The 27,574-nt window shown below is 45.2% G+C and overlaps 1 protein-coding gene and 1 pseudogene across 1 annotated transcript in view; one reads left to right on the plus strand and one right to left on the minus strand.

The window, feature by feature from the left end:
- Window positions 1-4,693, minus strand: part of LOC100940819 — a 10,998-nt pseudogene extending 6,305 nt beyond the window's left edge.
- A 1,914-nt stretch (window positions 4,694-6,607) lies between these two features.
- The window catches only part of LOC100941133 (serotransferrin), a 24,738-nt gene continuing 3,771 nt past the window's right edge, over window positions 6,608-27,574 (plus strand). The window contains exons 1-14 of the mRNA XM_012804962.2: window positions 6,608-6,723; window positions 8,639-8,808; window positions 9,599-9,707; window positions 10,489-10,665; window positions 11,324-11,456; window positions 12,126-12,181; window positions 12,684-12,862; window positions 13,616-13,793; window positions 15,521-15,675; window positions 17,043-17,142; window positions 17,767-17,802; window positions 19,383-19,538; window positions 20,981-21,116; window positions 23,243-23,307. Of these exons, the coding sequence (XP_012660416.2) occupies window positions 6,681-6,723; window positions 8,639-8,808; window positions 9,599-9,707; window positions 10,489-10,665; window positions 11,324-11,456; window positions 12,126-12,181; window positions 12,684-12,862; window positions 13,616-13,793; window positions 15,521-15,675; window positions 17,043-17,142; window positions 17,767-17,802; window positions 19,383-19,538; window positions 20,981-21,116; window positions 23,243-23,307 (1,693 nt within the window). The 5' untranslated portion in view covers window positions 6,608-6,680. The remainder of the gene's footprint in view (window positions 6,724-8,638; window positions 8,809-9,598; window positions 9,708-10,488; window positions 10,666-11,323; window positions 11,457-12,125; window positions 12,182-12,683; window positions 12,863-13,615; window positions 13,794-15,520; window positions 15,676-17,042; window positions 17,143-17,766; window positions 17,803-19,382; window positions 19,539-20,980; window positions 21,117-23,242; window positions 23,308-27,574) is intronic.

Raw genomic sequence — 27,574 nt, forward strand, 5'->3', positions numbered from 1 at the left:
ACCATAAGAACACAGATGAGGTCAAATCAAGAATGTTGGCAGTGCCAAAGGATAAATGATACAGTTTCTTCAACAAGTACATAGTATAAATGCGGGAGATTATTTTAGAGTAAAAGAGATTTAAGAGATATAATCAATGTAACAAATGGATCTTTATTAGGATCCAATGTGAGCAATCTAACAATTTTTTTTTTTGATAACCAGGGAAATTGGTATATTGGCTCGGTGTTAGATGGTAGTAAGGAACAATTGTTAATTTTGGTAAGTGTGATAATGCCATTAAGATTATGTTAAAAAATCCTTATAAGTTATAGATGTATATTGTGCAAGAGAAATAATATGACAACTGTTATTCCAGAAAAAAAATGAAAGAGGAAGGATCGATGAATGAAGATTGAGAAAGTACTGACAATTGTTCTGTACTGTTCAGACTGGGAAAGTTGTTCATGGGGCTTCAATTACATTATTTTCTTTACTTTTGTGTATGTTTGGAAATTTTCTGTTATGCAGCATATGACAAAGAAGAAGGAGGAAGAGAAGAATCTGAAAAGGGCGGCTCTGCACCTGTAGCTCAGGTGGCTAGGGTGGCAGCCACAGATGCTGGAGTTGGCAGGTTCGTATCCAGCCCAGGCCAAAAAATAGCTGGGTGTTGTCGTGGGTGCCTGTAGTCCCAGCTACTTGGGAGGCTGAGGCAAGAGAATCGCTTGGGCCCAGGAGTTTGAGGTAGCTGTGAGCTATGACGCCATGGCTCTCTACCTAGAGTGACAGCTTGAGAATCTGTCTCAAAAAAAAGAATCTGAAAAGGGCCCTAAACCATAGCTGCTTAGAGTTTAATTTACTTCTTGTTGAGGAAGAATTGAAATGAATATGAGAATAGAGTGTCTTCCAACCAATGTATATTGTCATCTGTATATAACTTTCATTCTACATTATTATTCCAGTATTATGTTAAAGAACACACTTAGGCAATTTTATGCAGAACCAACAGCTGAATTCAATGGACTTGATTGCAAACCTTGCTGCTCAGTGTTGGGCAGAGAACGGTAAAAAAAGTAAACACATTCTGTTCTTAGCTTGATGTGTCTTACATTACACAACCAGTCAGACGTCTATTTTAGGTCTTTTGCATTTCCAAATAAACTTTAGAATTATATTGTCAACTTACACTAAAAAATATAAAACACTTATTGGGAATATATTCAGTCTATAAATCAATTTTGAGGGAATTGAGATCTTTACAATATCAGGTCTTTTATTCCACATTTGGGATATCATCTTCCATTTACTTAGAGTTTCTTTTTTTTTCCTCAATAATATTTTATAGTCTGATGCATAAAGTTTTAAACATTTTTGAAATATTGACTCCTAGGCTTTTCTTATGCTACTTTATATAGTACTTTTCAAGTTTTTTCTTTTTTTTTTAAATTAAATCATAGCTGTGTACATTAATGCAGTCATGGGGTACAGTGTGCTGGTTTTGTATACAATTTGAAATATTTTCATCAAACTGGTTAACATAGCCTTCATGGCATTTTTTAGATATTGTGGTAAGACATTTATGTTCTACATTTAGAAACTTTCACATGTACCCTTGTAAGATGCACCATAGGTGTGGTCCCACCAATTACTATCCCCAAGTTTTTTCATTTTGTATATAGAAATGTAATTGATTGTGTATATTTACCTTGTCTCCAGCTATATTCATTCATTCATTTGTTCTATAATCTAGTTTCTTTAGAATTTTACATACTTGTAATTATATAATGATGTGAAAATGAGTTTCATTTTTCCTTTTAAATCCTTTTATTTGCTATTTCTTTTTCTTGTCTGACTGGACCAGCAAGGACTTCCAGCCACTGTATTGACTAGAAATAATAATAGCAGACATTCTGGTCTTATTCTTTTTTTTATTATTTTATTATTATTATTATTTTTTATTGAATGGTAACTGTGTACATTAATGCTGGTCTTATTCTTGATCTCAAAGAGAAAGGTGTCATTTGATATTCCACAACTAAGTATGATTTCTGTAGGTTTTTATTATACACTTTTTTATCATATTGAGAAAGTTTTATAGAATAAGTTTGCTTGCCAAGAGATTTAATAATGAATAGATGTTGAATTTTATTAAGTGATGTTCCTGTACTGATTGAGATGGTCATATAATTTTCTCCACTATTCTGTTAGTGTGATCCATTATACCGATTTTTAATTCAAAACATAGCTTGCATTTCTGGAATAAACCTCGTTTGGTAATTCTTTATTATCCTTGTTAGATTTTGCTAAATGTTATTGGCTAATCTTTTGTGTAGAATTGTTACATCTGTATTATAAAAGTTATTTTTTATCTTTGTCATGATGTTTTTGTTGGTTTTTCCTTTTAAAGTACATATACTCTCCTCCAAAATTTAGTCACTGAGTGTTCCTACTTCTGTGTTCCCTTGAAGAGTATATATAAGAAAGACTGGTGTAATTGTTCTTAAATGTTTGATAGAATTTATTCCACCTGGCCTTGGACTATTTCTTTTTCAAGAGAAGGGATTTTTTATGGACTGTTCTATGAAAAGAATTAAAACCTTGAGATTCTTCCATTGTCTAAGGACTTCTGAGAGGTAGAACAAAGAAAGAGAGAGAAAAGTGATTTCTGACATCTTCCTAAAAGCACCTGTCCTGGTCCCCACCTGCTTAAATCCCACTGACACAGCAGGACTGCAGGGTGACTGGCATTATTTATTTTTTTAATTAAATCATAGCTGTGTACATTAATGCAGTCATGGGGTACAGTGTGCTAGTTTTATATACAGCACTGGCTCTCAGGCTGCAGGTTGTTCCCTCTCAGTGACAACCCAGTCTCAGGATTTCAGAGGAGAAGCCTCTGGTGTCAGGCAGAGGACACTGTGGGGGAGGGAAAGGAGGGGCTGCCCGAAGCAGACAGAGGCTCTTTGTTTGCTCTGCTTCTGTGTAAATTGGGCAACATTTGGAAAGAACAAATATTGGTTCAAAGGCCCACTGCCTTCCTGCCCACCTCCTTCTGGTCAGCTCCCCCAACTCCTCTGCACGTACGCACAAGTTCAGCTGTTTATAAGAGGGCCAACTCTGTGGTTGGAATTTAAGAGCTTTATTCTGTATGGTGGAGGATGTGGGGCATGCTTAGGTTGGCCTAGAGCTAGAAGCTTCCCTAACCTCCTTAGTCTTTCTTCATCTCTTTCTCATTTGCCTCCCTCCCTCTCCTCCTCTTGATACATAAAGAGAAGGTTAAGGTCAGAAAGGCAGGTGTGGTCTAGAGAAGGCGGAGATTTAGGAGATCTGAGTTCAGGTCCCAGAGCTCCAGGAACAAAGACCTATTATTTCATTGTATTGTCCACATGGGAAAAAAGAAGTACTGATCCTATCTTGTAGGATTGTTAAGATCATGAGATCTTGCCCCGGAACGGTGCCTGGCTCATGGAAGGGGCTAAAAACATGACATTTCTTCCAGCTGTGCATAATCAAGATAGCCCTTGTCTGAGGTTCTGCTGTCGGGCATCCAGACCTCTCCCTGACTGACCAGCCCCTCTGCAAGCAGAAGTCTGCAGTGGTGTGTCTCGGAGAAACAGCAGGGCTGGGTGTGCTGTGTCCGTCCCTCTCTGGTTGTGACCTCAGATGAGCCCGGTGGCCCTGTGTGTCCTGGTTTCCTGGGAGAGGCAGTGTCCTGGTGGATGGGTATACTCTGGAAGCAGATGTCTGATTTTGCATTCTGACTTTGCAGCTGACCTTGCACCAGATGTTATCCTCTCTGATCCTCAGCTTCCTGTTTCAACTGTAAGATAGAGACTCTATCTTACTCCATCTAAAACACAGTGAAGCTTTCAGTAAGTCTCAGCTATCATTATGCTGTAAAAAGGAACAATGGGTTTTGACAATGAGCCTCTCTGGTATAGAATTAAACAACTTAAGTGAGAGCGAGAGTACAAGTGTCATGGGCCACCAAGGACACAGAGCACTATAATGTTGTCCTCTACCTTCATGTACCGCTGTAGACATATACAGGTAAAGGCACCCATCCAATAGGCTTGCACACACAGGTACATCCCAAAGCTGGCCCTGCCCTGCCTACCTCTCCAAGGAATGGCAGACACAGAGTCCCTGGTGGATGGAACTCTTGCCCTCCTGAGCAAGAATCAAGGCCCTGGATGAGTAAACAATGTGGGAGCTCCTCTTCTCCATGTCCTCTCTGAGCTTTCCCAGAACCCGTCCTGGACTTGGACTCAAAGGATCCCACTGAGGACTAGGCATGGGGTTTTCTGCTCTGGAGAGGGCTCTGGCTGGCCAGAGGTTGCTCCTACTGAAGGGCTCTAGCTAGCCTGTGGGCCTGTGTCTGGAGGAGTGGCTCAGAAAGGATCACCTGTGAATGCAGAGGGCTCCAGGGAAGGAGGACCGTTGTCCATCTGCTTTCCATGCCCTGCATTGAGCTTCCCTGTGTCTGCGGCACTAGCTCAAAATTTGGTGCCTCCACTTCCTGCTTTCTGGCAGACCCTGAAGGCTCAGAGCAGGGCCTGCCTGGGGCATCATCTGAATGTGTGCCTGTTGCTCTGCTGGGTGCCCTCCCTCCAAGCCAGCCCCCTGATCTTCCCCCTCAACTCACACAGCCCTACCTCAAGGTCTCCAGATGCATCCAGACACCCTCACCCAAGCCCCCAGTGCCTACAGCCATGTGGCAGTGGAATATGCTCCTTCTGCCAAGAGTCTCAGTTCCCTACAGCTCAAGCACATGGAGCCCAGGGAGGTGGCAGGGTGGTGGACGGTAAAACAAGGCAGCAGTGGCCAGTCTTCCTCATGGTGAGGCAGGTGCTTGGAAGGCCAGGCTTGCCTTTATCTCCATTATAAACAGAAAGCCCCGCCAAAAAAAAATGGACTCTAAAGTGGGGATGTATATAAAAGCCGATCTATTGGGATGTGGGAGAACATTTCCAGTTATATTTATTGTTATGCAAAAGATTAACAAATTGTCATATATTCCTATTTACTATGTGAATTGGCCCTGTCCCCCACCTGGGTGTGCAGGCAGAAGGCAGCATGTCATGTGGAGCCTTTGAGGTATCCTGGGAGCATTTTACAGTGGCCTAGGTTAGGAAAGAGGGGTGCTGCATGGGTGGGGCACCATGACCCCCTTCTTTGTTTTGTCGTTTTTTGTTTCTATATCTTGTGATTTGCATGTGCCCAGTTAAATGGCTGTATGGATTAGATAATCTGACTTGAATTCTCCAACTCTTGCAAGATGCACAAGTGCCTAAAAAGATTCCTACAAAGGGGCGGCCCCTGTGGCTCAAAGGAGTAGGGCGCCAGCCCCATATGCCAGAGGTGGCAGGCTCAAACCCAGCCCCAGCCAAAAACTGCAAAAAAAAAAAAGGAGTGAAAATGTTTAAAAAAAATATTTCTACAAAGGATCTGGGATTAGAAGATAATTCTCACAGTACAAACACAAGTGAACACAAATAAAATAACCACATCAACTCATCTATTAGGCTTGTGGGTTCAAGCTCTTTGGCAGCTAAAACACGAAGCAGAATCTATGACTATCTCATCAGATTGGATAAGAAGAAACTTTTGGAAATCTCTTTTATTATCTTGATTAATTCTCTGAACTCTGGATCTACACTTTGCCTAAGAACCGGGACCTTTCTGTAAGTATATGTTGTGCCTCGAGATCGCATCATGCATCGTACTCACATATAGGGCAGCGTTAGCAGAAGGAGGTTTAACAATGAGTGCATTTCATCTCATCTCACATTTTATAAATTTCTGCTTCTTGTGCATGATTGAAATGCACACAATTTTTAGTTTAAAAACTCCACACACAGAAGGCACAAACTAGATATTTTTTGTAACAAGGATATACAAGCAAAACAGGTTTGGGGACTACTCAGCAAGAGGGAGGCAGGGGTGGTGCAGAGGCTGTAAGAACGGAACAGGCTACAACCTTTTCTGGTCTGTTTCTTTGTCTCTCAGTGTCTTGACCACATTCCTGAAAGCTTCTTGTGGAAGAGAGTTCATCTCTCCTGTGACTCTGTCTTAGCCCAAAGTGTCCCACAGGAAGCTCCAGGGCAGGAAATTTTCCAGCCCAGGAGCCTTGGCTCATGGGGCAGGGAAAGAGACCAGCTCCTCAGGGATGGCCTTTGACCTTGAACCCAGCTTGCTTCTCCTACATCCTCTCCCAGAAAGGGCTTTGCCTGTCCTTCTCCCCTCTGGTGTGGGATCTGGGGCAGTTCCCATCCCTGTTCTGGCCTCAGAGTCCCCATCCGTGGAAAGAGATAGGATGGGAGGCACAGACCAGCTCCCGCAGCCTGGAGTCAGGAGCAGAGCCACCCAGCTCCCAGCCCACTGTGGCCATGCTCCTGGCACAGAGCAGTAGCAATAACAAGGGGCAGATTGTACTTTATTTCTCTTTCCATCAGCATTTTTGTGCTGGACTCCTTCCATCCACAGATCTGCCAGGAAATGAGATGATCAGCGGGGCAAGAAAGAAAGGAGGTTGGGTGACAGGCGATTGGGTAACCGGGCTGCACAAACATAGGAGGTCAAAGATCGCGGCCTGGCTGGCTCTGCGGAGGATAAAAGGGTGTGGGGCGTGGGGAGGGGGCACAGAAGCAGGTCGGCCTGTGCTCGCTGCTCCGTGCCGCCGCAGACCGCAGACCGGGAGGATGAGGCTCGCTGTCAGTGCCCTGCTGGCCTGTGCTGTCCTGGGTGAGTGCAGAAGTGAGGAAGGATGGCCGAGTCACTGGCCTGGTGTCTCTGCTCCCTGGAGCCAGCCAGCCAGCCTCTGGCTAGCAGGGCTCTGTGCTCAGGCCCTCAGGCAGGAAGCCCGAATGCCTTTCCTCACCCCTTTCTGTCACACCCCTCTTAACTTTCATCTCTGTCTCAGAAACAGCCCTGCCCTGCAAGTGCCTGCTGGCCCCTGCGTGGGCCTCCTTTCTCTGCACTCACTGCCCCCTCTTCCTCTTTGTCCAGTAAATCTTGTAGCAATGGCATACGATACAGTAGAGCACTTCTAATCCCAGCTTATCAGAACCATGCGCTGCTACCTCTGCAATCAAGTCCAAACTCCTAGCCTGGCATTCAAGGACTCCCCATCCGACCCGCCGCTTCAGAGTCTCATGTCCCTTAGGTGCCCTCTAGGCTGTTGATGCCCCTGCTCAACAAGCAGAACTATGGGTGGTTCAGAGCATGGGCTTTGAAGCCAGACTTCTTGGGTCCAAATCCTGGCCCAACTCCTCACTAGTGAGAGGGTAATAACAGCATGTGCCTGGGATGGTGGGAGAGGAAGAGTGAGGTCATGGGTGCCAGGCCCCAGTGCAGGATGCTACACACCTCTGTGTGGGGCCTGTGACTGACGGCCCCCCTACCACCATCACCTCCTGAACCTGGGGCCCCCTTTGTACTCCAATGTTTGCCGGCCACTCATGGGGCATGTGCCACGCTGATCAAGCTTCCATGCTCAGTTATTTGTCTCTCTTGATAAACTGTTAAGTCTTTGGGCGAGGACTTGCCTTTGTCCCCTGTCAGGGCACCTCACGGGGCTATGCAAGGTGATGCTCAACTGAGAACAAATTCTTGTCTACGGGAACTCGGGAGGGGTGATTTTGGAGAGGGTCTGACTTGTGCTGCCTCCTGTGATTTCTCATGGGACAAGGTGGAATAGTTGAAGGGGATGAGGACAGTCAGTCCCCCGTGGTCCCTCCTCGTCCATCCTGGGGACCTGTGGGTATCCCCTAATGACTTGCATTTTGCGGATCTCAATGAGAGCCAGTGAGTGAGGCCTGCTGTGTTGGCCCACAGGGAGTGGAGATGACAGAGGGTGTGGGGATAGTACCAAAGCTCATGTGATAGAGAAGGTTCTCTGTACCAATAGGGATTTTAATAGCTACACACATGGCTGGCTTTGGCTTTCTCTCTAAATGGCAGCTAAAATGAGTGATGAAAATTGAAGGAGGGTTCATCAGAAACACAGGAAAGACCATTAAATATATGGAGTTTCTAGTTCAGAGGATGACTGACGATCGTCACAGGCAAATTAAATATCTTTTCATTCATTTCCTGCAACTAGTGGTCAAGGAGCTACAAAGTAACTCAGAACATTACCTTCTTCTGGGTAGCAGACTAAGAGTCTGGAGATCCACGTTCTAGGCCTGACCTGGCCACTAACAGGTGGGGTGACTTTGGGCAAACAAAACAAAACAAAGCATCATTCTCTGAGTCTGGCTTTCTCATTTCTGAAAGATGGTAATTTCTACCCTGCTGGCTTTCCAGAGTTGTGGTATTGAGCAAATGTGTTGAGGTGGCTGAAAATTCCCTGAGGCAGGCTGGGGTCCTGAGAGTGAGGGAAGGGGGCAAAGGAGATACAGAGGAGCTGACTGTCATTTCCAGTGGGAGCTGAAGGTCATGCCTGCATCTCTCTGGCCAGCGAAAAGTAGTCAGCAAGGAAGTAAAAGGCCATTCGGGCGACCTTCTCTTGGCCCAGCCTCAGACTGCAATGGAACTTGAACCTGTCCATGCCCCCTGAAGTGCTCAGATGTGGCTGCTAAGACCCTTCCAAGGGTAATGCTGTCTCTCCCCCAGCACAGGGAGTGGGTTCCTTATATCTCTGGCCTCTTTCCCACAGGGCTGTGTCTGGCTGTCCCTGAGAAAACTGTGAGATGGTGCGCCGTGTCAGATCATGAGGCCAGTAAGTGCCACGGTTTTCGTGATAACATGAAAAAAGTCCTTCCAGATGGTGTCCGAGTCTCATGTGTGAAGAAAGCCTCCCACCTTGATTGCATCAAGGCCATCGCGGTAAGTCACTACTGCCTGAAAGAGTGGAAGGAGTCTATACTTTCTCTTTCTCCAGTCATTTTGGCACCTTTCTTTGTTCATAGGTGGGAGGCTAAGGTATGGGGCAGTCAACTCAGACTGCCCTTAAAATCACGTAAAAAATGAAAATGTCATCTTTAATGTATCTGGAAAGCAAAAGCCAGTATACTCTGAAAATACCCAGTCTCTGCTCCTGCAATTTCATGGATCCAGGACAGGAAGGGAAATTATTGGGTAGTGAGTGAGAATGGAAACAGATGTCTTCCAGGTTTCCATCCTCCCTGAGAAAGAAGTCTCCACAAAGGCAGCTGAGGAAGACCGCGTAGGAAATTTCACAGTAAAGACGTCTCTGAATGAGGCCAGGGGCTAGGACTATAAATGGGCATAAGAGCATGGCCCAGAGGAGCTAAGCCCTGGAGTTGAGGTGGCCAGGGCAACTTTCCCCCACAAGGTCTGCCAGGTCAAGTCTTCGTAACTGCCTCGGAGAAAGCTGGATAGGACTTATGGCCAGGAATGAACACCTTACCAGTGGAAAAAGAAACAGAATCCATTCCTTTCTCTATGAAGGAAGAGTAGGAACATGGTAGCCCCAGCCCTTCTGAGGGAGATGGAGTCAAGTGAAGCCAGTGGTGGTGTGCGTGTCTGGCCGAGTTAAGGGTTCCTCCGGCTCTGGACCTGAGGAGCCTGGGTGGTCACTCCTGACTTGTCTAGGTTTAGGCGGGCCTTCCTCAGAAGCGAGGGCTTCATCGAGGTCTGGTGTGTTCTCTTTCAGGCAAATGAAGCGGACGCTGTAACACTGGATGCAGGCTGGGTGTATGAGGCAGGCCTGACTCCCAACAACCTGAAGCCTGTCGTGGCAGAAGTCTATGGATCAAAAGACAGTAAGTTCTCTCTGAGAACCCAGAAGGGAGTCTGTGGCCCTCTTCTCTCCAGTTAGACACTGAGTCTCATGTTTTCCAGGCAGGTATTGCATTGTAGATACTAATGAAATTCATCTCTGGGAGTGAGTGGGGAGCAAGGGCCCTGTCAGATATCACCAATGAATCTAGGCCTCTGTGGACTTGCAGCTGGTTGAGGGCTAGTGCTCCTGACACCGATCCCGTGGGCCAGGAATGTGCTCACTGGGAAAACAGAGAAGGCTGCATGCAGCTTGACCTGAAGGCCACTGTCATCTTGTGATGTGTCCAGAGTCCCTGGAGCCTTCTGGAACCAAGGTGCCTTGCACAAAGGAGAGACCTCTCTGGAGCACAGACTCAGACCCCAATAGCCCTGCACATCTGAGATCAGCCTGACTGTCCCTGGGCCTGTCTCAGGGGATGAGAAATACTTTGAGAAAGGTGGGGAATGTGGGCCTCTGTTGCCACAGCTCTGGCTTGGGTTGGTGGGTGCGAGCAGACACATTCAGGCCCAGGGTAGGCAAAGCACCCGGGACACACATGCCTGTGGCCTTCTTCTCCTGTGTTTACCTGGGGCATGGGGTTGTCACGAATGTACCATCTGTGGTCTTTTTTTCCCCTGCTAGCCTAGGAAGGCTTTTTTAACCACCCAACCCGATGTCAGTGTGACCCCTGAGTTCCCCTTCCCTTCTCAGGAGCCCAGTGGTGACGAGTAGCATTTCCCTGGGCCAGATTGAGGTCTTCCACTCATGCTGTTCCTTTGCAGATCCACTAACCTACTACTATGCTGTCGCGGTGGTCAAGAAGGGCAGTGGCTTCCAGTGGAATGAGCTCCGAGGCAAGAAGTCCTGCCACACAGGCCTGGGCAGGTCTGCGGGCTGGAACATCCCCATTGGCCTACTTTATTGTGACTTACCTGAGCCACGTCAGCCTCTTGAGAGAGGTAAGCCGGCAGGAGGGTGGACGTCCTTGCACAGATGCCCACGCAAGCCATGGTCATGTTCAGCTGACAGGTGTGGTGCACTCTGCCATGTCTCCTGCACTAACAGTCCTTGGGAGGTGGCAGTTGAGGCTTTTCTGTTCTGAGCTCCCAACACCCCAGGAGAGGCTATTCCACTGAATGGAGGAAAGGACGTGGGGCCTGACAGAGGGGCTCAGTCTGGACCATAGTGGCTGGGCCCTCTTATCCACTGTCTAAAGTTTTTTCCTGAAGGCTTCTCTGGTGGCTGGCTGCTGACTGTGAGGTTGGCCTGCACCTCTCGAGGCAGTTGTCATACCACCAGTGCGTGGCTCCCAGAAAGGACCTGTCTCTGAGCTGCTCTAGCCTCTGACAAGGCAGGGAGTGGGTGGGCTGACAAAGGACTGAGACAGACCTTGGTTGGTGGGAAGCACAGGCCTGTTCCTAGGATGGGTGTTGGGGCAGAGCTTAACATGTTCCTGTCTGGTTTGTGATGAGTTAGCACAAGTAAGGGCGAGCTGGGACTGTGTGTGCTGGTTCTGTGTTTGGTCCCTGCCTACTCCTGCTGAGTTTGGCTGGGAGATGTCACTGGCTGCGGCCAGCCTCACTCATGCCCTGGGGTCCATCTCTCTGTGTTGAGCAGCAGTGGCCAATTTCTTCTCGGGCAGCTGTGTTCCCTGTGCGGATGGGGACTCCTTCCCCCAGCTGTGTCAACTGTGCGCCGGCTGTGGCTGCTCCTCCCTTCAACCATACTTCGGCTACTCAGGAGCCTTCAAGTGAGTGAGACTGACTGTTGCTTCCTGGTGGCCAAAGTGGCAAATGTCCTTGGGGTAAGAATTCTTTGCCAGCTCAAAGCAGAGCCCTGCCTGCCTACAGGGGCATCCAGGAGGCCTGATGCCCTGGGGGGAGACAGGGGCATCAGGACAGGGCATAGCCTGAAAAGGTAGGCATGTTCTAATGTCCAGGCACTATTAAGAGGCCGACCCTCTGCCCTGATTCCACAGTGCGGTCTGCTGAATGTCCTGACCACTCTCCTGCCCCCTCGCTGTCCTTATCTAGGCAGTTCCTGTGGCTGTATTCTTGCCCTCTCTCTTCATACCTTCAGCATAGCCTAAAGTTTTATAGCCAGTCAAGGGTACATTTCCACCCCCCAGGAAACACCATACCATTATCTTCTATTCCAGAAGTTTAAAAGACTCTTTTCTACATAAAAATATCTTCAATTGCGTCTTGCTTTTGGGGGGTGAGATGAGGAACCTTCATCTTGTGTGAGCTCATTCCCTCCTGTTAGGGAACTGTGGATGTCACCGCCCCAGTGGGGACTGCACAGAGGCCTCCCTCAGTCTCTGTCCTTGTGCAAAGGCTAGACGGTGTAGTCAGACTCTCCAGGCCCAGGAGGAGGGCCTGTCATGCTGGAGCCCTCCTAATGTGTTTCTTTCACACAGGTGCCTGAAGGATGATGTTGGGGAGGTGGCCTTTGTCAAGCACTTGACCGTATTTGGTAAGTAATGGGAGAAGACTCCATCAGGGCCCCTTCCAGTAGGGGGCATTCTTTTTCCCTGCCCCATTTTCATGCTCAGTAGTCCGGCATGAGCATACTGTGTTTCTCCTTTATCATTGCTCGAGTTTCCACCTATGCAGAAGCAGGTACTTTGGGGTCCTCACCTGGACTCTTGGGCTGCTTTCCATCATTTAGCCTATATACATAGTGACTCTGCCTCTGGGGCAGTGTTGCCACAGCACAGGGCTGGGCACTGACCTTGGCCTGCTAGTTGTCCTGCTGAGATCAGACTCACGGTGGAATGGAGGCAGTCACTGCTGCACTGGACATCAGAAGCCTTTATCTGAAGTCATTTATCAGAAGTCATTTTCCTACCTGCTCTCTGGTCCTCAGTGATGAGGCCCCTTGGGTCACACTTTCTATGATCAGTGGGACTGCAGTGTAGGGGGCACCACAGCTCATGGCTCTTCCTGCACTGGGCTCACCTGGGCTTTTCCCGCAGAGAACCTGCCAAACAAGGCTGACAGGGACCAGTATGAGCTGCTCTGCCTGGATAACACCCGGAAGCCAGTGGATGATTTTGAGAACTGCCACTTGGCCAAGGTCCCTTCTCATGCTGTTGTGGCCCGAACTGTGGACGGCAAGGAGGACTTGATCTGGGAGCTTCTCAACCAGGCCCAGGTATCCCACCACCGTCTTCCCCTCCGCTAGTGCCCCCTGCTTGGATCTAGGGATTCTCTTCCTTGCTGTTTTACCACTCCACTCTAGAAAACCTTATGTGTCCTGGATACAGTGGAGCTGTACCACATGTGATCAACTTCTCTTGGAGCTGGGACTCCTCATAGAGAGCAGAGAGCCTCCTTGGGTGTTTCCATCTGTCCTTCTTACCCTTCTGGCTAGTGACATCTGAAAAGGCTCCTTTTTGCTCTATGCCATTCCTCTCTATCTCAACTAGGCCTTCAAGACCCAAGGGCAAATGTTCCTCCCCAGGAAAGCCTCCAATGGCCCCACAGAAGGAAACGATCTTTCCCCTTGTCACTGAGATTGTGAGGGGGCTTTACTTCCTGAAAGCTGTGGAATTTGGGCTAAGCTAGCTTCTTCTCATCCAGTCACCCCAACTGTCCCTTGAGGGTTTGAGGGGAAACAACCACACAGTGTGGCCTTTGGATCATATTTCTTGTTTTCAAGCCCATTCAATGAGGCAGCCAGGGGAGTGGGTACAGGGGAACTGGGTGTGGCTGGTCCTGCAAGGGTGACAAGCAGAGGAGGGGCTGGGTGAGGAGAGGCAGGTCCAGCTGTCCTCTCTCCTGGCATCTTGAAATTTTTCATAGTTTTCATTTTGTTTTCGGGGGCGGGGGGGGTTTCTCTTCAGTCCCATTTCTCAGCCTCCCTCCTTCCCTGTTGTCATTCACTATCCCATTTTACTATGAACAGGAACATTTTGGCAGAGACAAATCAGACGACTTCCAATTGTTCAGCTCTTCTCTGGGAAAGGACTTGCTATTTAAGGACTCTGCCCAGGGGTTTTTAAGGGTCCCCTCTAGGATGGACTTCAGGCTCTACCTGGGATATGAGTATGTCACTGCTCTTCGGAATCTACGGGAAGGCACATGTAAGTACTTGGGAAGGACCAGGTGACTACAGGAGCTTGGGGCAGGGACCAGCTATAAGTCTTCCCAGAGACCTGAATGCCTCTTCTGAATGCCCTGGGGCATTCAGAATGTTCCTTTGTCTGCCCTGCCTGTGAGCCCATATTAGACTGATGCTAAATGGCATTATCATTATGAGATGGCACAGACATCACCAAGGGCTTTAAAGGAGATTCACATTTAAAATGAGTTGGATTGGTACCAGCATTATTTCTCTGCATTAATCACCATATCACTTTGTGCAGCCAATTAGCCTAACACAAAGTAAGTGAAATAAAATAAAATTGCTACAGATTGCACATCTCCAGCCAGTGCTGAGGTCAACATGTGCCATAATGAAGCAGAGCTCTAGAGAAGTCAATCCCAGTGGTTTTGTTTGATGATTCATTTACTCAGTGGACAGTCATCGAACATCTGGCCATAAACTCTGCTAGGTGCAGGGCATACAAAGATGTACCAATATAAATTGGACGTTGCTGTCCTGGAACTTTCAAACCAGGGAGAAGACAAACGTTTAATGAATAGTCGCACTGTTGAATAATTAATTATAAAATGAGAGATTGCCTCAGAAGGGAAAAAAAATAACAAAATACCATGATCTTATGAGAGTACAAAACAAAGAAAAACAGGGCCCTGGACTGGGGCTTAAGGTAAAGCTTCCCTGAGATCTTGTGCTGAGTCTGAAAGATGAGCAGATGTCCATTATTCATCAGACTTCTTATTATATTGAGCAAGTACTGTACTAGCACTGCCCTAAACCCTGAGCGTGCCCTCCTGAACAAGAAGGCATGGCCTTTTCCCTGTTGGACCTTATTTTCTCCTGCAGGGAAACTGATAATAAACAATAAACATATAAGTAAGAACACATCAGGTGGTTAAGTGCTTTCTGAAAAAGAAGGAAAAAAAACAGCCAGAAGTCCCACAGTATCCAGAGGGTGAAGAGAAGACTTGACCTCTCAAAAGAAATAAAAAGGCTAAATATAAATGAGAAGCCAAGGAAGAGATTGTGTATTGACTTTGCTTTTTAAGGTGGTTGGTTTCTTGAATGGGGCCTGTTTATTGCTGGCCAATCCCAGTATTTGCATGAAGACAGTTGCGTTAATAAACACCAGATAACAGCTGGGGCCTCTTATGAATGCCAGACCGTTTTCTTTTCTTTTTAACTATTTTTTTTATTTCAAAATAAATAAATAAAAAGAAACAAATGTTTCTGATGCAGTCTGTAAGTCAGGGCTGCAAATGCATCCACCACCTGAATAGTGTTCATTGTACCCATTAGGTGGGTTTTTGTCCCTCCTCTGCTCCCCACTTCTCCTACTTGATTTCTTAGGACTTTCACTTCCCCCTGTGCACTTGTGTGCTCATCAGTTAGTTCCAGTTTGTTAGCGAGCACAGGTAGACAACAATGTACATGGGGGAAAAGAAGCCCTATTCAATGAATGGTGCTAGGAAAACTAGTTAGCAGCAGGCAGAAGAATGAAACGGGACCCCTCTCTGTCACCACTCGCAAAAATCAATTTGAGATAGAGATTTTTAAGTGCAAGGCATGAAACCATCAGAATCCTAGAGGAAAATGTAGGGGAAAATTCTTTTAGAGATCAGTCTAGGCAAAGAATTTGTAACTAAGACCCCAATGGTAATTATAGCAGCAATAAAAATAAATAAATCGGTTCTTTTTCTTATGCCATAGGCCCAGAAACCTCAACAAAAGAATGCAACACAGTGAAGTGGTGTGCACTGAGCCACCATGAGAGGCTCAAGTGTGATGAGTGGACTGTTCACAGTGGAGGGAAAATAGAGTGTGAATCAGCAGAGACAACGGAAGACTGCATCGCCAAGATCATGGTAAGTCACTCCAGCCTCCCCAGGCAGCATCCCTGCCACTGCTGTCTGTTGGCCCCTAACTCTAAGCCAGTGAGTGTCCTTGGGAACAAAGCAGAAAGCCTGGTTCCCAGAAACCTTGCTTTGTTGATGCAGGGTATTCTAGCTGGGCACAGTGGCACATGCTTGAAGTTGCAGCTACCAGGGAGGCTGAAAGGGGAGGATCACTTGAGCCCAGGAATTCAAGGACAGCCCGGGCAACGTAGCGAGACTTCATCTCTAAAATATTTTCTTTTTAAAGTGTATTCCATGTTGGCCTATAGAGAATTTTTGCTTTTAGTTATGGGTACATAATAGTATATATTTCAGTTTTTAACTTTTTAAAACTTGGATGTATAGAGGGAGCGCTAGGAAATATATAAATTGGTTGTTGTAGGGGGATTTTTCACTTATAGTATTTAAAAATACAAGGGTGTTGATGTGAAACTATATAAATTTCAAATGCTTATGAATTGAATCATTATTGAAAAGAAGACTCGTTGCTGTATAATTACTATTTTGTATGCCCTTGAGAGAAATAAATACAGCCATACTTATGTTTTAAAGAAAAAAAATGATAGTTTGATGTTGCTATCTGACCACAGCATGAATGTGCTATAATGGATTTAGTCATTTCTTTGTCACTTATTATAATTTGAGTCTCTCTTCTTGCTATTACAAATCACTTTTGTTATTTTGCCTTCCAACTTGTACATTGTGCCCAAATAGTTTCCTACCTGGTTATTCCTTTACAGTATTTTCCTGGAAAGTATATTCCCAGGCCAAAGGAAATCTTACAAATCTCATTGAATCTAAGCATCTCTGAAATAGGGGCTTATTAGCTCTGAGTATTAGATCATTTGAGAACATTTAAGTCATTCATTAAACACGTTGTATGCATCAAACATGGAAATAGCACTTAGCCAAGGAGGCTAAAATGAGGTGCTGGAGCCCCAGTCAGAAGGTGCTTGCAGAAACCCTTACAAGTCCCTAACTCTACTCATCTGTCCACAAGTGAGAATTCTTGGTATCAGAAAGGTATGTGTCTCTGGGACAGTGTGTCCTATGAGAGGATAGGAGGACTGAATATGAGCTTTTGCTCTTGTATAAACTTAGCAAAGCACCTAGAGTTGGTCATTAGTTCATGACAGTTGGGTGAAAAGTAGAGTACATTTTATTTTCTACGCTGGGTGTGCCTGACTGATCCTTTGCGGGTTTAGTACCAGCATCTTCTGTCTCCTTGGCATTCAGAACCCGTGTTGAGAAGGCTGCTTCAAATAAACAGCTGGAAAGGCAGATAGCATAGGAAATAGCCTCTTTTCATCTGCTGTGATTTTTTTGTATCTTTGCAGAATGGAGAAGCTGATGCCATGAGCTTGGATGGAGGGTATGTCTACATAGCAGGCAAGTGCGGTTTGATGCCTGTCATGGCAGAGAACTATGAGAACTACGGTAAGTGGAGGACAGCACTTCTCTGTTTTCTTCCCTCTGGGCCAGGGAGAGAAGAGATGGAAAAATTGCAGCCTTATTCCTACCACAGCTGCCATATAGCACTTCCTTAGGGAGCACCTCCTACTCCTTAGGCTCTGGGCTCCTTCATCTTGAATCCCCACAGTGACCTGGAAGGATGGGAGTTATGGAACCTTCCAGAAGTGGGGAATGGAAGCTCTACACTATGAAATCCCCCCCCCCAAATGACCCCACTACAGAGAACAGCTGGGATTTCTGGCAGGTCTTCTGACTTCCCTGCTGCCTTGATGTAGAAATTTAAATATAGTTGGCTGGCAAACCTCCTGAGGAGATAGACAGAGCAGGAAACTTGAAATTCACACTTTGTAGATAAATTCTAGGTGCCAGCAGCTGAAATGGACTTGCAGCATCCAGAGAGTCTGGACTTGTTGGGAATTGGTGACACGTGTAATAGTTTTATCTGGCTCTTTTATTCTTAGGGGAATTGGTGACATGTGTACACAGTTTTATCTGTCTCTCTTTTATTCTTAGCTGAAACATAAGAAAAGCATGATTCTCTAATCTAGAAGTAAGGGTTTAATGCCTTCTTCATTTTCTTTTCTCCAGAAAATAGTGGAAAATGTACGGAAAACCCAGAGGAAGGTGAGTTGGGATTGTGGGATTGGAACCTCTGCAGTTAAAATGTAAATTCCTGTTGTTTGGGGAACTGGTCACGTAAGTTTAAAATTCAAGTCACAAGTACGTAAGGCACTGGAAGAGAACAAATTTTAGAATGCAAAAGAACCATGGAAGGATGGCAATTGATAATGTTGGTTATGTTTTTATACTTGCCATGACTTGTGCATAGGATATCTCATTCAATCCTATAAGGTAGATTCTGTCATCCTCTAAAGATGCATGAGAGAATTCTAAGGTTCCAAAAGTTTACGGATTATCGAGGATCATATTTATGGGAAGCAAAACCAGGCCTTTCCCACTGCTCCCCACTACCTCCCATGACGTGAGACCTGCACGTTTTCAGATGAGAGTTAGCACCAGCCAAGGAACCTTGCTTATTTCTTCCTCATGGGGCTGAGTAGAAAGCCTCCTCACACAGGCAGATGTCTGGAAGCATGAAATTACCTGACTTCCCAGCCAGGGCTGGGCACAGAAACCCAGGCCAACCTGGCTCTCACCTAGGCCTCTGTCTGAGCATAGATCTGGAGAAAGAGAGAGCAGGAGGGGCAAGCCAGGAAATGCTACATTCAGCAACATCAGCACTGGGCCCCACAGCCCTTGTGGCCCCTGCAGGTCATATTCCAAACAGCCATTAGTGTATGAGTCTGTCCTTGTCACTTCCACTGATGACAACCTCCCAGCCTTTCCCCGTCACTTGAGGAGCCAAGTTCTTTAACAGATATGAAAAATGCCATTCTTATTCCATGGACAATAAGGATTCTGTTTCGTTTTGAAACAATATTCTGAATTAATTAAATTAGCAAATGAATCCAGGATTGATATTCTATTCCCTGTTTAAGGACCAGCATATATTTTTTGCTAAAACAGAAGCTGACTTAATTTTGACATTTACCACTTTGCATATTTATTTTGGTATAAATCTATATTCTCATCAGAAAATTTCTGGTCCAATGTTATTTCCTGTTGTTTATTGGTCTTCTACAACTCTATCCAAATATATGTAAATTTATAAAAGATAGGAATTATGTCAGCTTTTTCAGTATCCATTCCTCTGATAGAACACATCAGAGGGTGAATTGCTCTTTCTAACTTTGAGAACTACATGCATTCAGAGAAGGGCTGTACATCAGCCATTGCTCCAATGATAATGTCTTCCTAGTACAGTAGATCCTCTGTGCTAAGTTGACCACCCAAGGGACTATAACAAACCAGTCAACACATGGAGGTGGTCCACATAAGGAACTAAGCCTACTGTACTGGTTTGTTCATGTGGTGCATATCCAGGCTATAAAAATTAGGTCAACATAGGGAGGTGGTACCCATGGAGGTTGTACTGTATTTTGTTTTCAAATTTCATATTAATCTCCTCCTGACAGAATCACTCGTACTTCCCTTCAGTCAGTTAGGGGGAAGGTCCTCTCAAGATTCAACAATTAACTCCTGGTATCTTTGCTTCTCTAAGGAGACAGTGGCTTTAACTGGAAGGAGACACTCTGGAGTCACCAAAGGTGTTAAAATGTCATCTTCTGGTGTCTTTCTTGTAGGGTATTTTGCTGTGGCAGTGGTAAAGAAATCATCTGCTGACCTCACCTGGAACACTCTGAAAGGCAAAAAGTCCTGCCACACTGCCGTGGACAGAACCGCTGGCTGGAACATCCCCATGGGCCTGCTCTACAACGAGCTCAACCATTGCCGATTTGGTGAGTGAGGCCTGAGAGAGAGCAGTGGTGAGGGCCACACCAGAAAGAAGGGTCCTGCCTTGGGAGAGAGGGCTGTGGCATAAGAGCCTGTGTGCTAGGATTCTATAGAAGTAGAATTTGGTAAGTGAACCTCAAGGAAACCTCAAAAAGGTCTGGGAGGGCTGGAGCTGGGTTGCTGAGCCAGGATGTTTCATTTCATTTGCATGTAATGGGCCAAGTAAATATGCATTTATCTCTATTTCTCATGGAAAAGACCACAGGTGAGAAGTCCATGACTGGGATGGCCGTGAGAAACCCAGGCTCCTCCTCTCTTTTTATTCTCCTATCTTAGCATGAGGCTTCCATCTTTAAGGCCACCCCATGGTTACCATCACATCCACCTTCCGGGGAGCGACTAGAGCTAGTGGAAGTTTATGCCAGCTGCCGTTTGATTTTTAAAGGAGACTTTTAGGAAATCTGTTCAATTATTTTAGCTAACTTCTTACCACCCAGAACATAAGTACATCACCTCTTCGAACATTCCGGAAATATATTTGGGTATACATCCCTGCCAGGATGTTTTGTAAGCCCTATGAGAGTAGGTGGTCCCTGGGTCTCTTTAAAGTGTTGGTAATCTTACCGAGTCACTGTCAGCTCCTAGAAGCCTTTAAAGGAGTAGAAATCACTTTATTTTCTGTGTCCTCTATCATCAAGTATGCTCATATTTCTACCCCCTTAAACTTCTAAGTGTAAGATTCCTATAGATAAATGTTTTCCAGGGGTTCTGATTTATATTAGCATGCTGAGTACTTCCTTCCTGCCACCTCCAAATTTAGGGAGCTCCTTTTAAAAGAGAGGCTGCAAAATCTGGTTATGAAACCAGCAAACCCCATGTGTGGGAAGACTGGAGAACATGTGTCTGCACTAGGGTGCTGTGTGACACTAGTTGGCTAGTGCAGCTTCCAGAAAGCTTGGTAGCCCCACTGGCAAAGGGTGTCCTGTCCTGAGCTTCCTGGCACTTTCACAAGAGAGCAGCTGAGTTGCAAGGAAAACTTTCCATCCCTTTCCTGAGGTTGGGGATGTAGTAAAGGCTCTTCTAATGAATAACAGGGAAGGGACATCTGAAAACAGGTGGCACAGGCTCAGGAATTGAGGTTGTCAGTCTTCATCTCTTTTCTGTCCCCTTTCATGTCATTTCCATTTCTTCTTAGGTTAGTGATGACACCATCAGGGTGTTCAAAGGAAGCTTCTATTGTCACTGTTAATTGTCACCAACTCCTGTTCCCAAGCTCAATAAGTTTCTTGCAGCCAAGCACATCCTGAGTTGGTGGTGGTGAAATTCATTCATTTCACAGAATGAATATGTTCTACCTCTCCTGGGCCATGCAGCCCTGTTATGTTTTAGATAAAAGTCGCTTGTATTGACTCTGAAAGAGCTGACTTCCTCTTGTTCCTCTGTGCAGATGAATTTTTCAGTCAAGGCTGTGCCCCTGGGTCTCCGAAAAATTCCAGTCTTTGTGAGCTGTGTATGGGCCCGAACCCCAACGAGTGTAAGGCCAACAGCAAGGAGGGATACTATGGCTACACGGGAGCTTTCAGGTGAGTCTTTCACTCTGACACAAATATTATAATGCCTATCCCAGCCTGGAGCAGATGTCTTTTCTTTTTCTTTTCCTTTTTTGAGACAAAGTCTCTGTCACTCTGGCATCATAGCTCACAGCAACCTCAAACTCTTGGGCTCAAGTGATCCTCTTGCCTCAGCCTTCTGAGTAGCTGGGTCTACAGGCACCTGCTACAATGCCCTGCTAGTTTTTCTATTTTTTGTAGAGATGGGGTCTCACTCTTGTTCAGGTTGGTCTTGCACTCCTGAGCTCAGGCAAGCCACCTCCCTCGACCTCCCAGGGTGCTAGGATTATAGGCCTGAGCCACGGTGGCCAACCTGACCAGATTTCTTTTAGGAACCAAGGAAAATTGTATGTTCCTATTCTGTTAGTGCTGCATGCATTAAGGTGGGAGACTTCACAACCAAATGTAGAGCCATGTGAATGGAAGGGCAGCCAGGCTCCTCCAGGGCACTGTCTACCAGATGTGGCTATCACAGACAGCAGACTGGTGTGTGTGTCAGTTCAACAGATCTCCACTGGGGGTGATATGCCTCTCAGGGGACATTTGGCAATGTGTATAGATGTTTTTGCTTGTGAAAATATTGGTATGGAGGAGGAGGATGCCACCAGCATCTAAGGGGCAGAAGCAGCTAAATATGCCACAACGCAAAGGACGGCCCTGTACAAGAAAGAATGATCTAGCCCCAAATGTCACTGTGCCCTTCTACCACTGGATAAGCACTGAGTCAAGAGTTTGGTTCAAGCTCTTCCTGGTGCCTGGGCAACCTAGAACTACATTCATCTAAAAGTACGGAAAAGTGGAGCACACAATTTCTAAATTCCTAACTACAATTATACTTTATGGAGTGTCTGTCATTTTCTTAGAGACACCTGTGTACCTTACTACTTTTTAACTATCCTTTCTACCTTGGGCCTGAACTGCACAATGTTGCTGGAATTGTAATCAAACTTCCTAGGAGTGATGTGAAAAATGAAGGGTATCTCTATTTTCTAGTTAGAATCATCTTATGAGTTAGAGTAAACACAATTCATACTCCACAAATTTTTGATTTTACAAAATAGTCTGTATTGTTTTCATGGGGATTTAAGAGTTTGCATCTTTACTGTGTCTTTTCCTGGTGGTAATGTGTGTTTGAGAACTATAGATCAATAGAAAAGGCTTTGTTTTGTTTTGTTTCTTTTTTTTTTTTTTTTTGGAGACAGAGTCTTAAGCTGTTGCCGTGGGTAGAGTGATGTAGTGTCACAGCTCACAGCAACCTCCAACTTTTGGCTTAAGTGATTCTCTTGCCTCGGCCTCCCAAATAGCTGTGACTACGGGCGTGCATCACAACGGCCAGCTATTTTGTTGTTGCAGTTGTCATTGTTGTTTTAGTTAGCCCGGGCTAGGTTCAAACCCTCCAACCTTGGTGTATGTGGCTGGTGCCCTACCCAATGAGCTACGAGTGCTGCCCTCTTTGGGTTTTTTTTGTTGTTGTTGTTTGTTTTGTTTTGTTTTAGACAGAGTCTTACTATGTTGCCCTTAGTAGTGTGCTGTGCCATCACAGCTCATAGCAACCTCCAATTCTTGGGCTTAAGAGATTCTCTTGCCTCAGCCTCCCAAGTAGCTGAGAATACAGGTGCCTGCCACAATGCCTGGCTATTTTTTGTTGCAGTTGTCATTGTAGTTTAGTAAGCCCAGACTGGGTTCAAACCCGCCAGCCTTGGAGTATGTGGCTATTGCCATAACCACTGTGCTACAGGCACCTAGCCAGAAAAGGTTCTTTGCTTATATAAACATGAATAAGGGCTTTGTTCTCTAAATATGTCTTATAAAACTTATCTATGAAATAAAACATATCCAACTGACAGACTCCAAACTCAAAAGAAAATAAATGAAATCAACATATGAAGGTATGACCATTGAGTTCACAAGCTCATCCTAGTAAAAGTGCTCCATACCTCATTGCTGAGATCACTACAGTCACCTGTGAAGTCCTCCCCTGGAGAGCTATGCACTGATGCCATCACCTAGTCTGCCCTTCAAAGCATTTTGGCCCCTAAATGACAGATGCATCATCCTGACCTCCTCTCTTCTCTCTCCTCCTGTCTGGACTGCTGCAGGTGTCTAGTTGAGAAGGGAGATGTGGCCTTTGTGAAATCCCAGACTATTGAGCAGAACACTAATGGTACGTGCACTTGCTCCCCTGTTCCCTAAAGACTGGCTCATGGTATTCTCTTGTATTCAGGGACACCTTTAGGAAGTGTTATGGGCACTGTTAAAAATCTAAATCTGCTTAGTGAAAATTTTTCACCTGGATCAGCAGAATGATCAGGACCATGGGGCTCCCAGTGGCCCTGAGTCAGCTCACATATATACCCCCACAGCTGCAGACGACCTTGGGCCTCTTTCCCCCAATACTTCAGTGCCTGTTTCCCAAGGACAAAACATTTTCTTACATACCCGCAGTACAGTTAGCAAGATCAGGAAAGTTTACATTACATGGATTTAATACTCATCACATCTACCATTCACATTCAAATTTCAGTCATCCCAATAATGTCCTTTATTGGATATTTTCTACAGTGATAGCATGAGCCACCACACCCATCCACTGAGAGGGCCTGGGGGCAATGGCACAGGTCCAGGACTGAGCAACAAGATAATTGGCTTGTAAATACTATTTTCTGCTAAGAGGAACCAGGACTCCTTGGAAAAGTAGCTGATTCCAGGGTTAGGGCAGGAAAAATATATGGTGAGCCTAGAATATCACAATGAAATGCTCAGAAAGTGATGGGACATGTCAAGGCACCCAGGAGCCAGTGTGAATAACCTTACTGTGCCCAACCTAAGAATTCTGAATGTGAAGACAAATAATAAGAGCAATAAGCGCTGATAACCCATTGAAGAAAATCCGAATCCATGAGGCAATGCTGATGAGGCAAATGAAGAAGGGCAGTGCCTCCTCATCAGAGAATGTGAACTAACGAATGCAGGAGGAATGACAAAGTGAGAAAAGATCAGTATATCATTGATTGACATTACCAATATGTTGATAACTGATCCAGGCAAGAGTCATCATTGCCTGTTAACTTGTGGGTAAAAGTTAGACAGCCATGACATTAACAAAAACAAAACAAAAAAACCAAAGATGGGCGTGCGTGAGCACTCCTCGCCTGGCCCTTAGCATCACTGAGTGCCAGGGCAACCCACTGGAGTCCAGTCTGCTAATCACTCTCCTGCTTTCTGTCATGTTCACCCCCCAGCCTCCCTTCTCTCCTGGGCAACTCCTCCAGAACCAACTGCTCTAAGAAGCCTTCCCATCTAGCACACCCCACCCTGTTAGAATCCTCTGCCCAAATTGCTATTACTGGTGGACTTATTACATTCTGTAACACACTTTGGCTACAGAAGCCCTTTGAACTCTTTTTCTTCCTTTTCTATTGCCGGCATCTAGCGTAGCACATGGCACACAGCAGTTGTTAAGAATTTATTTAAGGAATGTTGGGTTGGCTAAGTTTTCTTTCTTCCTGGGTATTATTATTTTTTTTCCTTTAAGAGCTCTCCCTCCTGCTGTCACCCTAAGCTTATTTCTTTGTTGACCTTGATTTCCCTTTATACTCTTCTGAGTAGTGTTCCCATTCCTAGGCCTTGTATCTCCACTCTACTGACTCCAAATTCTGACCTCTGAAAAGAGTTTAGATAAGAGGTCTGACCTCCTATTTAAATTTCATTCTAGTGCTTCTATTACCCAACGTGTCACTTTTATGTATAAAGTACATTGGCATTGCAAACTCAATTTATATAAATCCAAATTCCTTATCTTTCTGTCAAAATTCTCTCTTCTCCCAATCTTTATCCCTGTAGAGAATCCTGTTATACTTCCTGCCAGTCAGACCTAGAGTAAGTTTGTCAATGTCTTATTTTACTTTTAAGTGCTATAGCACATTATGGTATAGAAAAAGTAAGATCAAAAGCATGTGGGCTCTTTGATCTCGATTATGCATATATCACATGTATATTGTATGTGTGTACTAAAAAGAATGGAAGAAATATATGTATATTTTTAAGATGGAGTCTTGCCCTGTCACCCCAAGTAGAGTACAGTGGCATCATCATAGCTCACTGCAATCTCAAATAATCAAGGGATCTTTCTGCCTCAGCCTCCCAGAATGCTAAGATTATAGGCATGAGCCACTGTGTCAGGCCAGAAATATACCAATTTTTAAGGTGTAGTCTGTGGAATTATAAATATTTCAAGTTTTTTACCCTGATACCATGTAGCATTTTATAAATTTCTATCAATAAACACACATTACTTTTATTGGAAAAAACATTTTTAGCATACCCTTCTAGATGCCCACTGCTGTCCTCCTAGCCCAGACTGAATCAACTCCCATCTAAATTTTCTTAATTTTCTACCTTCAGTCCCTGGCTCATTATTAACATTGATTTCCATCCATAAGTCCATCCAGATTTTTCTTTCTGCCCAACTGCCTGACTTGCTGTCCCCTTCAAGGTCTTTTGGGCCCAGTACTCTCATATATTTGGCTCTACTGCCAGAGACTATTCCCGGAGCCAGCCTCCTCCCCCCATTAGAAACATCAGGCATGTACGTGTCCCTGAGTCTTGCCTGCACCCTTCCTGCCTCACACAGAGAAGCAGGCATCCTGTGCGTATTATAATAAACAACTAAAACCTTGCCTCCTCCAGCCACCTTCCCTACTTAATCTGCTCTCAAAACCCTGGCTGTGAGTTTACACAGCATTTAGAGTGTGTTTCACAAAATATAAAATGTTATTACCCCTTCCCTGAATTTTTACTTTTGCTGTATGTGTGGTTTTCCCTCTAATAAGATTATACTTTGCAGAGGGCAGAGAATATGGTATCATTCAATAGATGCTTAAATTACTAAATAGACTGGAAGAGGTTTGGAAGGAAGGATGATGAAGTCCATTTGGAAGGTATAAGTTTGGGAAACACAAGTAAAAAGTGGATGAAGAAATGTTAGAAGGTAATCAAAGATGTATGTCACTTGGTGGGGGAGGGGCACACAATTTTTTTTAAATTTACTTTTATTTTTTTGTCCCTACAGTTTTGGCAGGGGCCTGGCTTGAACCTGCCACCCCTGTGGCATATGGGGCCAGCGCCCTACTCCTTGAGCCACAGGCACCACCCTATTTTTTATTCTATTTTGAGACAGAGTCTCACTACGTCGCCCTGGGTAGAGTGCTGTGGTGTCACAGCTCACAGCAACCTCCAACTCTTGGGCTTAAGTGATTCTCTTGCCTCAGCCTCCCGAGTAGCTGGGACTATAGGTGCCCACCACAATGCATGGCTATTTTTTTGTTGCAGTTGCCACTGCTGTTTTAGCTGGCTGGGGCTGGGTTCGAACCCACCACCCTCGGTATATCCGGTCGGTGCCTTACCCACTGAGCCACAGGCACCACCCAAGGGGGCAAGCAATTTAGCTCTTGCTATTAAAATAAAAATACACATACCCTTTGAACTAGCTATGTTCTACTTCTAGTAAAGCATTGTCATATGCAGTAATACTTACTCTAACTCCACTGTTGTGGCCAAAAGTTGTAAACACACTAATGGAGGAGTGGTTTAAAAAATACTGTTGTAGCCATACTGTGGAATATGATACAGTAGCTAAAAAGGCCATCTTGATTTACACATACTGACAAGAAGAATCTACCAGTAGTTGAAAAAAGCTACAGAGTTTTACATCTGTCAAGAACCAACACTAAACAAAACCGTGAACATGCAGCACCAGAACAGACACATATGTAGGTGAACGCAGGTAACAAAGTCTGGATGGGAACATGCAAGTGTCATGTCCAGGATTAGTACTACAGAACTGGCTGAGATGTGGGATGTGTAGGAAAGGAAACCTTTTAGTTCACACGTAGACACATTCAAAAATTTATGAGTATGGTCTCATATGTTGTTCAATTAAAGAAAGAAAATTAAATGAAAAATGGATGATAAAAAAGGTTGCAGTCCTGCATTATGGGAGGGAAACAAAAGTTGGTAATAGGAATAGGAGGAAAGAGCTGAAACCCTGAGAATGGGCAAGAAAACAGAAAAGACAAGATGAGGGGCTGAGACAGGATATGGACCTGTTCCACACCACATTTTCACTTAGAGTTGGTATCAGAGAGTCAGATTTAAAATACTGATGCAGATTTCCAAAAGTGTCCTCTGGGGAAAAGTTCTTTTGTTTGGAGATGCCTTATGGACTTATAATACAAGTTGATAAGCCTTAGAGCATCACATTCTTCCTATGCTAAAGCAAGCAGTACAGAGGCCTTGGAATTGAATCAAAATGAAGATCTTTTTGAACATCCAGAGAATGTAGTTCACTCTCACCTAGCTGGTGGGGAAGATTAGGGGGTAGTGGTCATTTGTAATTCCTGGTGTGAGGTGAGTGTTAACCTTGAAGAGTG

The sequence above is a fragment of the Otolemur garnettii genome, unplaced genomic scaffold (assembly GCF_000181295.1).
Source record: "Otolemur garnettii isolate 467f Iridium unplaced genomic scaffold, OtoGar3 scaffold00032, whole genome shotgun sequence".
NCBI classification, from domain to species: Eukaryota; Metazoa; Chordata; class Mammalia; order Primates; family Galagidae; genus Otolemur; species Otolemur garnettii.